Raw genomic sequence first — 13,448 nt, 5'->3', positions numbered from 1 at the left:
CTGTGATGTAGACATGGTCTCTGGGGGGACCAGGCCACCATGTGCCCACCCTGCATTAGCCCTTCACCTCTCATTTCAGCATCCCTACCCCACGGAGGATGAGAAGAGGCAGATTGCAGCCCAGACAAACCTCACCCTCTTGCAAGTAAATAACTGGTGAGTTCTCACCCGCGCAAAGGCTCTCAGCTCCGAGGGCCAGCAGGGGAAAGAGATAGCCTAGCCCAGCTGCTCTACCACAGCAGTCTTCCCCTTTGGGCCAGAAGCAGAAAGCTAGAATCAACCCAACCTCCTAGAGCTTCATCTGCAGCTTCTTAGCGCCCTCTGCTGGGAGATTGTGTCAGGAACATCCCTGGAAGCTTCTGGCTGAGTGGAAAGCCTGGCCCCACCTGCAGACAGCCAAGGTCTGGAGGAGCGCCCGGTGGTCATCTAGTCTACCCACCACCTCCGTGAACTGAAGAACTACAGTGTTCTGCAAAGCCTGGGTGGGAAGGAGGAGGGAGAGTTGCGTCTTCTGACTTCACAGGCATGTTTTCCCCTTTTGTGTCTGGCTGAGCTGTCCCAGAAATCTCAGAGAGCAAGGTCTGGTTAGGTGAGGGTAGACCCAAGATTTGGGGCCCCTGATCTGAGCCCTGGGCCCTGGAGTGAAGTCAGAGTTCAGTGCTTCTTAGGGGACCCCTACTTCCTCTGTTCCAAGCCTGATGAGTCCTGAGTAGAGATTTCTGACCCTCCCCATGCATCCCTCCCCTGCTGTGTGGTAACCAAGCTCCAGGAGATTCCATGAGCCCTGCAGTGCCCAGGGCTCTTCTCCCAGCTGGGCTTTCACACCCTAGACAAGCCCCCAGTCTGTTCTGTACAGTGGATCAGCTGCTGAGAGTCTGGAAGCAGCTCTCACTCCCTGCACATGTGCACACACACCCCACAGCCCCAGGGGGTACTAACTAGGTCCCTACCTTTACCCCTGGGCAGGTTCATCAACGCCCGGAGGCGCATCCTGCAGCCCATGCTTGATGCCAGCAACCCAGACCCTGCCCCTAAAGCCAAGAAGATCAAGTCGCAGCACCGGCCCACCCAAAGATTCTGGCCCAACTCCATTGCTGCGGGTGTGCTGCAACAGCAGGGCGGCGCCCCAGGGACGAACCCGGACGGTAAGAACTGGGGGCGGGGGAACTGTGGCCTGGCGCTGGTGGGCGGACCTCCTGGATGGGCTCCATGAAGACGCCAGGGCTGCGCAGCCACCTGCCTGTGTGGCAGTGGCAGCTCGGTCATACTCGTGTTCTCCTTCCAAGGATGTGCACGGGCCTGAAAGAAGGGGATGTTTTTGCATATATTTTCACAACCAAAAAGCGACCTCACAAAGACGAGTGGGAGTCCGTGGTCATCTGAGTCAGTGACTGCTCAGCAGAGCCCCCTCCTCCCTCCCACACCCGCCTGAAGTTCCGGCGCACCCGTGAGCGTCTGCCCAGCTCCCCCAGAGCCAGGGCCATCTATAAATACCGAAGCAGGCAGCTGGCTTGTGAACGGAGGCCAGGAAGAGCTTTGTTTTCCCAGCTTCTCCATCACACCCTCCACATACACTTTCCTAATTGCCGGTCGCCTGGTGCACAATGAATAATTCACTGAGCCAGACATTTTATAGCTTGGCACGTGAAGACAGCTGTGTGTGGGAAGTGGAGGTGTGCGTGTGCACGTACATACCTCTGCGTGCATCTCTGCAGCTGCATTCGGGTTCTCCGTCCTGGGCAGTTGCCGTGTCCGCTGTAACAGATTCTGAGCTACACGGACCAAGGGGAGAATCCCAACTCCATCATGCCTGTCACCTTGAGCTGATGCCTTAACCATCTGAGACTCAGTTTCTTCCTCTTTAGAATGGGGACGGTAACTCCCACCATACAGAATTGTTGGAAAGTCCAAGTATGTAACGTCCACAGACGCTGCGGGGGGTGCCGGAGCACCACTTCTTGGGAAGGGGCCAGGAGGGGCTGCCAAACGTGTGGATTGGGCGACTTCACACCTGGGAACTGTCGACCACTCCGTGAACCAGTCCCCGCCACTCTACCCAACACCGAGGTTCCCGAGCCTGACCCTTGCCTTCTTCTCTCGCGTAGGTTCCATCAGCTTGGACAACCTGCAGTCCCTGTCCTCAGACAATGCCACCATGGCCATGCAGCAGGCCATGATGGCCGCACATGACGACTCGTTGGATGGGACAGAAGAGGAGGACGAGGAGGAGATGGAAGAGGAGGAGGAAGAGGAGCTGGAGGAGGAGGCAGATGAGCTTCAGACGACAAATGTCAGCGACCTGGGCTTGGAACACAGTGACTCCCTGGAATAGTTGCAGCCCAGATGGCACTGGTCACCAAGCAGGACAGGAGTGTCGTCAGGAGGGCTCCAGGGTGGGGGGGAGGGGGGCACGGGCAGGCAGCACCAAGGAAGTTGGGCCCTAGCTTCCCCAAATCAGTAGCTCGAAGAAATGCTGAGGAGACCCCCGCTCCTTCCCAACTCCCAGGCTTCCGTGAGCGCCCCCGCCCCACTTCCCTAGACCTGCAGAGGACTCCGTTTGCGGGGCCGGCCACGCAGCCTACACGGAAAGGCAGGAGTGACAGCTGGACTCACGAATCCCTGAGGACAGATGGCACCCATGCCCCTGCCCAAACTGAAGGACTTGAGATGTTTACAAGCCCTGCGCTGTGAGGCGGAGCGGGGCTGTTGAGAGTGAGCCTCGCCAGGGACAGAGGAGGAAAGGGAGAGTCAAGGGGCTCTGGGTTCCACCCCCATGAGGTTCTCAGCTCCTCGAAAGACATTCAAGGGCAAGAGCCCAGACTCATCACCAGTGGCTGTAGCAGAGGGAAAGGCCCTGAGGCGTCACATCTTGCAGATTGGAGTGGGACCCAGGCCCCCGAGGGCTCTTGCTCATTCCTCCAAGGACCTGTCTCAGGCACGGGCAAACCATGGACTTGGAAGAGAGGGCAGGAGCCCCCACAGCCACCTTCTCTCTCTCTCTCTCTCTTTCCTGGAAAGGAATGGTAAGCTGGCAAGGCTCGGATTGTAGGGCGTTCAGAGGAATCCCTTCCCCTGGGTCAGTTCCAGGACCCAAGGAGATGGCAGAACCTGAGCTAGGAGCCATATCAAGGTGACTTTGGGGACCACAGCCATCCCTAGGTGGTCACAGAACTCAGCTCCTGTAGCAACAGGACAATGGTGTCTTATCCCAGATGTTCCAGCCCTCAAATGGAGCTCCTCAGATGTCCCAGCCCTCAGCCCCCCATGGCTGTCCCCCTGCTCCTGGGCTGGCAGAGCAGCCCCCATTCTCTTTTCATTTTATCCTTCAGAGAAGGCAGAAGAAACATTGGAAAGAAGCATCCAGTCCAGTGGGAAGCCAGGGGTTGGAGAAGGTGCTATATCCCTCTTCCCATCAGTATCCAAAGTGTGGGCAAGGAGCCAGAGAAATGGTGCCCCAGAGCCAAGTGGTGCCCCACCCCCACACCCCTCGATGATCTCCCCCCCGACCACCACCACAACACACAGCACTGGAGGAACTGGGGCTCCCTCAAGGAGGAGGCTTGCCACCACCTGCCCTGACTCCCACCCTCCCACCCCAACTTCCAGGCCCCCATGATTGGCACCCCCCCATCCCTTGGCTGTGAATGACAGGACTGCTCACACGTGTGTTTTCCATTGGATTTAATTTAATGGACTTGCAGTTTCATTTGTAAATCGTGCATTGGCCATCTCCTTCAGTGGCAGGATGCGAGTGGCCACCTGGCTCAAGCTGAGGGGACCCTCAGGGCCTTCTGGGGCTTCCCCTCCCCCACCTGGTTGGGGTGGAGCAAAAGGATGGTCGCTCTCCTGAGGTCTCCCTGAAATGAATGTATTTCTCCCCCAAAAGAGCTGATATTTAATGTTTTAATAGGGATTTTTGAGAAACAAATAACCTTATTTATAATCTGGGTGATCCAATCATTTTTTACTCCCTTTTGATGCCATAAGTAGAGGAAAGTCTAGCTTTTTTGGCGTGAGACTTTTGCAATGTGCAGTGGGATAAAATACATTTCCTTTTCTGGTTCATTTTTCTTGTTCTATTTCTCTCTTTCTCTCTCTCTCTCTGACACACACACACACACATACACTCTTTCTCCTACCACTTCGAACGGCAACCCACCCAGCACAGGCACACCTGCACACATGTCCACACATCCTCTTCCCAGCCCCTCCACCTGCCTAATGTTATGCAACCTCCTTCTGATGTATCCACCAAACCAGTACTGAATGTGGCCGAGAAGTTTTCAGTAAATCTTATTACCTACCATCATTCTGGTGCTCAGTTCTTTTTTCCGTGGTTAGTGGTTAGTGGGACCTTGGACCGGAGAAAATTTGGAGGCCTCAGCCTACCTCTTGTTGAACGGACTACCCATGGAAGGCAACATTATAGAAGGCTCTCTGAGTGACCTCAGTTTACCTGTCTGGGCAGGAAGACAGCCATGTTTGGCACACACACTGCATACGTGTCTGGCTCAAAGACAGATTAGGGAGAGGAGCCCGGAGGACACTCTGCACTGCCCTCTCCTGGCAATTCTCCCCCATTGCAGTGGCGCGCTCAAAATCTGGTCCCCTGCGGCACCATACTCTACCTCCCTCAGAGGCCTTTGCTTCTCAGGGCTGCATCCTAGGCTCCAAGGGTTTTCATCCTCAAAGTTGGTGGCACCGTCGCCCCTCCCCCAGCCCTCCTATGTCCATCCAGGGCCCAGGAATCAGGAAGGAGAGGAAGTCCTGACTGCCGCTTTTAATCTAGAGCTGTGTCCAGAGACAAGCCTGCCCTCCGAACCCCAGGGCTCAGCGCTGTATTCCTTGAGGGGGCAAGTGGAAATTTAGGTACAACCTTTCTCGTTAATTTCAGCCCAGAATTGTCCAGGACATCGGTTTGGGAGCAGGAGGGGGTGTTCCTTGCTCACATTCACGAAGCCTGGGGAGTCTGCACTTAACATGTGGACATCCTCCAGCCAGGTTGAAGGCTGGGAAGGGAGTTGTCACATGGGCAAAATGGGCCCCCACACAGCCCTGATGCCTGATCCCTAGGTCACCGTTGTCACAGAGCCCAAACCTCCTGTCCTACTCGGAGAGACTGCAAACAGAGACCCTGCCTCTAGGCAGGGAGAAAGTCTCAAGACCTGTGATACAGTAGAGCTCCACTTCCCAGAGCCGGGAAGCCAGCAGGCTTTCAAAGAAGTGTTTTCCAAGGAAGACGCTGTTAAAAAGACACGCCATTAAAAAAAGAAAAAAAAAACCAAACCATGGCCAAATTAATCTAGGATGAACTACATATTCTATTTTGCTGGTGGAGTTTCATAAGGCACATTAGCATAATAAAGGCTCTGAGGAGTCCTGCAGGAAGAAACCTGTTTGTTTATCCTGTTCTCCAGATTTATTTATTTTTTTTCCAAGTAATATCTATTCCAATTTTACTGGTATTCCACAGAACACACTGTATGTAACACTATTCTACGAAATTACACAGTAGCCTGCCCCAGCCTCCTCCACCCCTTCCTCAGTCGTTCTGCCAGCTTTTCAACCATGCAACCAATGGAAAAGGGGTTTCCCAAATCATTTGAGATGTGGCCGGTGGTGTTATAAAAGAGGCAGCCACCTCTCTCTCTCCGCATGACCAAGCCCTATCCAACCCAGGGAGAAGATGTGTCACAATGCCACAATCCCCAAGGAAGTAACAGAAAAGGGACAATGCAGGATGAGGCTGAGTGCTGGTGTCCGGATCCTGGAAACCGCACCAGACGACTTCTGGCACCAACCCCTATCCCAGCACAGCAGACCTTTCAGGTTGGAAGATTCCTGCTCCTGGGAGCCAAAGGCCAGAGCTACACTGCCTTGACCAAGAGACCCCTCTGCTGCCTAGAACACGGCCAGATGAGGGCAATGGCTTGGTCACACTCACTCATTCATCTGAAGTGTATTTGCTGAGCACCGACACTGTCTCGGGCAACTTCCAATACAGAGGCTGCAACTGTGATCAGCAAAGACAAAGTTCTTGTCTTCAGAGAGTTGACACATCCTAGTAGAACACTGAGAGTGTGTGCTGGTAACATCCCCCTAGTGGTTAAAATATGACCTCATCCTGGGACAGTGAGCTCAAACTTGATCGTTCAGAGTTGCAAACAAGATTCTCGGGTCCAGTGTGGTGTTCAATCAAATTCAGTTCCCAGGCATGTTTGGACCAATATTGTTTCTAAACTTTTTGTACCAACATTTAAAAGCTACAGAATTGCAACTCGGGACCTATATTACTGCACAGCCACAGCAGGGCAGGAGCAAATCATTGCTTCCCCCTTTGGACTTGCTCTCCAGGCTATCACAACATTGCCTATGCATGAGGTCTCCCCAACAAAGACACTGAATCCCTCTTGCCATGGTATTATCAGGTTGTCACTGCTTGGTTGGTGTGTGAGTTAGTTATGCTCTCCACTCCCTTTTATTTTTTCCTTCTTTTTTTTAACTTTATTTCCAATATCTACATTCTTGCTTTTAAGAAAGAAACTATTTCTCTCTACCCCCTGCTCCATCAAGCAAGAGAAGACAAAACAGCCCAAGAGGTTCTGCCTTCGGGGGGGAAAAAAATCCAAGAGAACCTATCTGTGGAAGGGAAGATACTCCTACAACTCATTGCCGAGTGTGCCTGTGTCCCGCATCAGACATGTTACCTGCCTACCCAGCCTCTGCAGGCAAACACTAACCCTGAGGCATAAAACCTACCAGGGTTTCGTGTTAGACATGCAGATTCAGTCCCCTAACCAACTTTTTCCCAGAATCCAAGGCAAGATGCCTAAAGACTTTGGGAAACATTGCTCTCAGAAAGTAGTTTTGGGGGCCCCTGGGTGGCTCAGTTGGTTAACTGAGCAGCAAACTCTCCACTTTGGCTCAGGTCATGATATCAGGGTCGTGAGATCCAGCCCTGTGACAGGCTCCATGCTGGGCGTGGAACCTGCTTAAGATTCTCTCTTCCTCCCTCTGCCTCTTCCTTCTCGCCATAGCCTGCCTTCTCCTCTTAAAAAAAAAAAAAAAAAAAAAAAAAAAAAAGGAAGAAAGAAAGAAAGAAAAAGTAGTTTTATGTTGCCTTTTAGAAGTTACTTGTTTATAGCTGCTCCCTTTAACTTCCTTTCACTATATAGACTATAACCCCATTCTTCAGCCAGTGGGATTCGCAGGTGCCTACTAGGTACCTGATACCATACAAGGGACAGAGGACAGTTCAACTTTGCAAAGCATCACAGGAAAGGGATGGTGGAGGACTGGCAGAGAGAATACTGATGAATCGCACCATGTTCTGTGCCTTTCCACTCTGCCGTCTTTATTTCCATCCCACAGATGAGGCAAATTTTATTATACTGCTTTCAAGTGTACATATCTTATAGTTTTATTTTTCTCAGCCTCTCTCCGGGCCAATCTCATTTAGCCCCCTTGCAAATTAAATGCATCTCATTAAAGCGAACCCATTTAGGACAATGCCCTTCAGGTGTGCATCTTTGTACATCTTTCATTTTAAGACAAGTGTTTGATTTATTTTTCATCTCATTACACTCTTTAAAATTATGTGCATCTCATTACACTCAGCACAGTGAGACGACTTATTTCAGGTGTAGACATTACACCCAGTATTATCAGGCAAGAATTTTTTTTTTCATTTCATTACAAGCCTTACAATTTATGTACATCTCATTACAATCAGCCATTTAAGACAATTCCCTTCAGTTGTGTATATCTCATTATACCTTTTCATTTTCAGATTTTTTTTTTCATCTTATTACACCCAAGCATTATTCAGAGAACTCACGTCAGGTGTGCATATCTCACATCCACCTGTTATTTTGTGAATTCCAGGGTGGTGGTTTTCCCCATAGTATTGCAAAATTTTCATTACAGGGAACTCATTTAAGGCTGGCTCCGCCCACCGCAGGCCTCCCATACTCCTCTTCAGGGTGAGGAAAAGCCCTGGGTTCTCCAGGATTTGGTCAAGACTCTGCTAACAGCTCCCCCTCAGACACACATGCACCATCTAAGTTAACTTCCTTGCTTGCACATTGAAGGGTTAGAGGAGATGGTCGCTAAGCTCCTCTCAGTTGATGGTCCGTGGAACTAGTCCTGAGGATGATGACGTGGGTCCCCAGCTTCTCCCGGAGGGACTGCTCTGCTCTCCGGGCAGCCCCCATCCCTGCTGGAGAAGCTGAGACTGACATCACCATCCAGGCTTCCAGCAGCCAGCGGACTTCACCCATCTTGCTGCCCTCCTGATGGGGTCTCACTGTGTATCCATGTGGGGTCACGATTTGGAAGGAGATGGATTAACTTGCCTCTCGTGTTGGAGGCATATTTGCCTCCTGTACAGCCCCACAGGGAGCTCTGGGCCCGGAGCACCCAGGATTGCTGGGCAGCCATCTGGGGCTGCAGGCGCAGGTTCTGTTCTCTGCTAAACCAGAGTCTCCCGGGCTGGGACCGAGCTGGCTGCATTGTGAACAGGAGCCAGCCATTCTGAACCCCTGCCTCACCCAGGCCTGAGTTCAGAAATGGGTCTGAGGGATCAGGTGTCCTGAGCAGAAAATGCATGATGCTCTGAGCATTGCCCCTCCCAGGGCTGTTTGTCCAGAGCAGTGATCCAAGCCGAGAGGCAACAAAATCGTTTCCTAGAGAGGGTCAGGAAGCACAACCACACCCCGTATGGAAAGCCCGTGTACAGCACACCGTATGTTGTCACCTGCCTTTACCGCCCACCCCCAGCCTTCAGGAGTCCCATGCCTCCCAGGCAGAAAGGCTACATTTTACCCAGAGCCACTCAGTCCCTCCACCTTCACCAGGATCCCAGATCTGCCTTCTGGAGACAGCCCAAAGAAGCAGAACCCCTCCAGACTGTTTAAATGTCATTTTCGAGGCTTAGTGAACATGTGGAAGCAGCATTTTAGGAGACCTGCAATGCCTTTCCTGAACCCCTTGAACTAGTCCTCACGTTCCCACCCGTCTGGCTCAATCACAAGGCATGTGAGGCTTCTGTGTCTGGGGCAGTCTGTGTGTTTCCTCTTCTGTCGCTCTACCTGTCTCCTTAGCAGTGAAAATAGAATCCCTTCGCTAAATGCAGAAATACATTGGACTTTTCAGCCTCCCTCCTGCACCACTCCCCTTGAATGAACCTGCTGAGAGATCAGAAAATGATTGAGTTCCTGCCTGTTTGCTTTGTCTGCCTGTCCAGGAGAGCCTGGAGGCCACAGGCTATGGAATCAGCAGGTGCCAGTGCTCCTTGGGCGGCCAGAAAGCAGGATTTATGTGAGGATCGAGGATGGGGGGAAAGGCTGATTTGAGAGGAACAGCCCACCCCTTCCCTAGTCTTGTTTTGTTTTCAGGTCTTCTGTGCCTACTGGATTGGAAGGAAACATGATCAGGTCCCCAGCAATGGAAAGGCCACAGCGCCAAGCCCTTTCTCTCTGTTCCTCGAAGTTTACTAGTAAAAAGTATGATTTATTGAGTATTTAGCATATATGCAAGACACTGTATTTAGAATACCGGTATTACTATTCCCATCTTTAAAAGGAGGAAACAGGGGCTCAGCGAAATTATTTGCTCGGAAAGGATTTAGTAACACAGGGACACGGGATGGTGCAGTCAGTTGAGTGTCTGACTCTGGGTTTCGCCTCCAGTCACGATCTCTAGCTGGGGGGATGGAGCCCCACATTGGGCTAGATGCTCAGCACGGAATCCGCTTCTCTCCCTATCTGTCCTTCCCCCAGCTCTCGCTTCTGCTCTCTTTCAAATACATAAATCTTTTTTAAAAATTAGGAAGCTAATATGCAGTAGAGCTAGGATTTGAACCCAATGCCAAAACCCATGCTCCTCCTATGAAGTAATTTGTCTCCTAAGCCCCAGCGTGAGCAGGGCTGGACTTCAGGGTCGAAGGCAGATGCTCCCCTCTCCCTGAAATCTCAGAGGTGCCAGCACCCATGCACCTGCCTTCGCTCCTCTCCTCTAAGGACCCCACATGCACATCATTCAAAGATGTGGGATGCAAACCTTAGCCCACTTCCCCCCAAGCAGAGCGCATACACCATAGCCCAGCAGCTCCTCACTTGAAGCTGCTGCCTCTGGGGAAGGAGTGGGGTTAGGGACCGGAGCTCTGCACACCCTGCTAGGAGCTGTGCTTCAGAAGGGGCCCCCAGAGCTCATCCTAGAGAAGAGGCTGCTGTTGACCATCCACCAACTGGGATAAAGTAGGCAACAGCAAGGCCAACTGCCCTGTCACTGGCGGCTTGGATGTGTGGTAGAGACCGCTATGTGAAGTCAGGAACCAACCCTCCCCAGGGAGAACACCGAAGTGACTCTGTTGGAGGAGGAGGGGAGGAGAGAGGATGTGGTGGAAATAGTCCAGACCAGAACCCAGACCTCCACCCAGACCCCCTCTCTCCCGCTGACCGGCTTCTGCAGTTGTGTGATGCACTTTCCTGTTCTCAGACAGATTGCAGAGTGGAAGGCAGAGTGAGGAGGGGGACACAAGGGTAGGGGCAAGAGACAGAAAGACGGGGAGAGAGAGGAACTAGATGTGTGTGTGTCTCTGGGGTTTTTCAGACAAAGCTATTATCAAAATGCCAACCGGCTCCTGCCTGGCCAATTTGCATATTCCATGCTGTGCTCTTTGAAGCAAGATGAATATGCATGAGGGCTTGGGCGGGGTGTGGAGCTGCTGGGCTGTGGGCTAAGGTGGCTCATTGTTCTTTTCAAAGGAAGGCATTGATATGAAGCCAAGGCACCTCTCCGGTCAGCAGAGCGGCCTCTGCTTCCCCTCCCTCGCGAAGGGAGGGGGAAAGCAAAGCGGAGGCTCAGACAGAAAGCCTGACGACTATCCGCTCATCCTCTCTGGAAATAAATAATCAGGCGCCATCAAGAACGCAAGTCTTTTCTCCAAGAGCAGCATTTAATTACGCTGCCCTCCACGCATGCTAATCACGGAGGCTGGCTCATGGTGGGAGTCACCTCTCCTAGCCTCCGGGGAAGCGGGGGCTGCCTCTGCCCATTCTGTGCTCCTGCAGCAGGGCAGGCTGGACCCCCCAGGTGCTCCCTGCTCTTGGCCTTGGGTGAGACCCCCAATGCCACGGTGTGTGGGTGAGGGGGAGGCAGGGCCCTGCCAGTGCTGAAAGCAGGCCTCAAAAGCCTGCGTGCCCATCAGAACCGGATTCATGGTTCCTCCTGAGATACCCGCACGATGGCTCCTCCCTGACCATCCACATCTCGTCTTCCCCGGCCACCAGCCAGACACAGAGTCACCCTCCAGACCATCCGGAAGAGATAAAGCTCTATTTCATTTTTCAAAGCCAGTTTATCCCCCAAACATCGGGGCCACAACACCCTCCCCTGTTAGCTTTCCTGGCTGAGCTGTCACATCTGGGTCCCTCCCGAAAGAGAGACAAGGGTAGGGAACGTTTGGAAAACACTTTGTCCTCGCGCGACTGTGTGTTTCGACCCCACATAAGCGATGACTGGAGCGTCCTTACCAGGACATGGCCACGTGACCCTTGGCCCAACCCACGCGGGGCGCCTTTCGCTGGAACGAAGGGACCTCGGTGAAATCACAGGTCCCTCGAGGGCCCGCTGCTCCCTGCGGGGAGGCTGCCGCAGGCCGGGGCTCCCCGGTGCTCACGCTGGGCGCGGCCAGCCGAGAAGGACTTGCGTTTGGCCATCAAGGCCGACCGCAGACCGAAGGGCCAGTCGGCCTCCGGGCGCCGCCTCTGCGCTTCTACAACCGGAAGGCCGGGGCGCGGGGAATGCTGGGAGCGCGGAACCGCCTGCACCTGGAACCGCACCTGCGCTCAGCCGCAGCCTCCACGCAAAGCTTCTCCAGACCTTAAGGCAAATACAGATTGCCTGGAGAGCTTGTCTCTCACGGGCAGCGCCGTGTTGTCAGCGCTGCTGGTCTGGACGCCACATGCAGAGCAGGAGCGAGGATAGAGGGAAGGAGAGTGCAAAACCATGACAATGGGACCGAACATTCCCACTAAGACTGCTTGCTGATGGGGACAAAAGGCGAGAAGAGAGGGACCACTGTCCCCACCTTTCCCCCCTCACCTCCTCTAGCTGGAGCACATCCCTGACACTTGAGATTTATTTTTAACTGCCAGCAGCTTTGATTAGCTTGTCTCTGCTGCCTCAGACACCTGCTGGCAGGATGCATGGGGGGAAGGAGTGGCTGACCCAGATCTGACAAATACAAGGCAGGAAGGAAAGCTCTGGAGGATTCTCTGCTTCCCTTTTGCTGAGGCGGGTGAAAAACCCCACAGCCGGCAAATAACCTGGTGCCCCCCTCCCCTCGCCCCACCGTGACCCCTGGCATCCTTGACCACAGTGCCTGTGAGTATAGAACTGCAGTCATCCCTTTCTGCCGAAGCACTGGGGCTCATGCCGGTGTGTTGGCACCTGAGGGTGTATACAGGAACCTACGGGTGTTTCGAACCCGCCCCACCCCCCAGCAGCCAGGCCTCCACAGGTGTAGACATACTGCTCTAGGTGGATGCCTGAGTTAGACCTGTAGGCACAGGGGCAGCTTCCCTGGAGGTGGAGGGCCCCCCCACCCCAAGGTAGGACAGCTCCTGCTCGGTGGTCCTGCTCCCAGAAAAGCAGGGGCCCAAGAAGTGAGAGGCAAGGCTCCAGGGAGGCCTTCCATTGTCACCCACATCGACCCGCAGCCTTCTGTGGGGTTGCCCACATGATGAAGTCTGGCTTTCTGTTTGGCATGTTTGGTTAGAGCAAATGCCATACGAAGAGTGAGTGGAAAGGGGCATCTGACTCCACCCCTTCTGACGGTCTCTGCTTGCCAGTCTCTTCATCTGTAAAACCTGGGGGACACTATTGCCTCTTGCAGCAGAGGCTTGCTCTGATGTGAGACTCGGTTATGATGGGATAATGTCAGTGGCAGGCACATGGCAAGGGCTCGGTAAAGGTTTTTGTTTTAAGACAGAGCTGTGGAGGGACACCTGGGTGAGCTCAGTCGTTAAGCATCTGCCTTCGGCTCAGGTCGTGATACCAGGGTCCTGTCATCGAGTCCTGCATCAGGCTCCCCCCTCAGCAGGGCATCTGCTTCTCCCTCTGCCTCTGCCCCTCACCCTGCTGTGTTCTCTCAGTCAAATAAATAAATAAAATTTTTTAAAAAAGAAAGAAAGAAGGAAAGAAAAAAGACAGGGTTGTGGGAATTCATGGGGCTATTGTCATTCAAGCCAGAAGATGGAAGCCAAGTTCAGGTTGTGGCGAAATCAAGGCAGCATGCTGGTATGAAGACGGCAGTCATTAAGGCTGACATTGCCTGCCACCAAGGCCAGGACAGCACCAGGAGTCGGGGCACAGGCCCTCTGAGGCTATAGGAAGGGCAGGGAAGGGCACGCTCTGCCACAGGACACCACTCCCCAAAGTCACTG

General features: G+C 53.2%; 1 protein-coding gene across 4 annotated transcripts in view; it reads left to right on the top strand.

The window, feature by feature from the left end:
• The window catches only part of PKNOX2 (PBX/knotted 1 homeobox 2), a 252,099-nt gene extending 247,790 nt beyond the window's left edge, over positions 1–4,309 (top strand). For all 4 annotated transcript variants that reach the window (XM_045080383.1, XM_045080382.1, XM_045080380.1 and 1 more), the window contains 3 exons: positions 80–156; positions 967–1,145; positions 2,106–4,309. In XM_045080383.1, the coding sequence (XP_044936318.1) occupies positions 80–156; positions 967–1,145; positions 2,106–2,332 (483 nt within the window). In that variant the 3' untranslated portion in view covers positions 2,333–4,309. The remainder of the gene's footprint in view (positions 1–79; positions 157–966; positions 1,146–2,105) is intronic.
• Positions 4,310–13,448: the final 9,139 nt, after the last annotated feature.

This window comes from Mustela putorius, unplaced genomic scaffold, assembly GCF_011764305.1.
Source record: "Mustela putorius furo isolate JIRA1106 unplaced genomic scaffold, ASM1176430v1.1 tig00000460_pilon_pilon_pilon, whole genome shotgun sequence".
NCBI lineage: Eukaryota > Metazoa > Chordata > Mammalia > Carnivora > Mustelidae > Mustela > Mustela putorius.
Note: the sequence above shows the minus strand (reverse complement) of the source record. Positions and strands in the feature narration are given on the sequence as shown.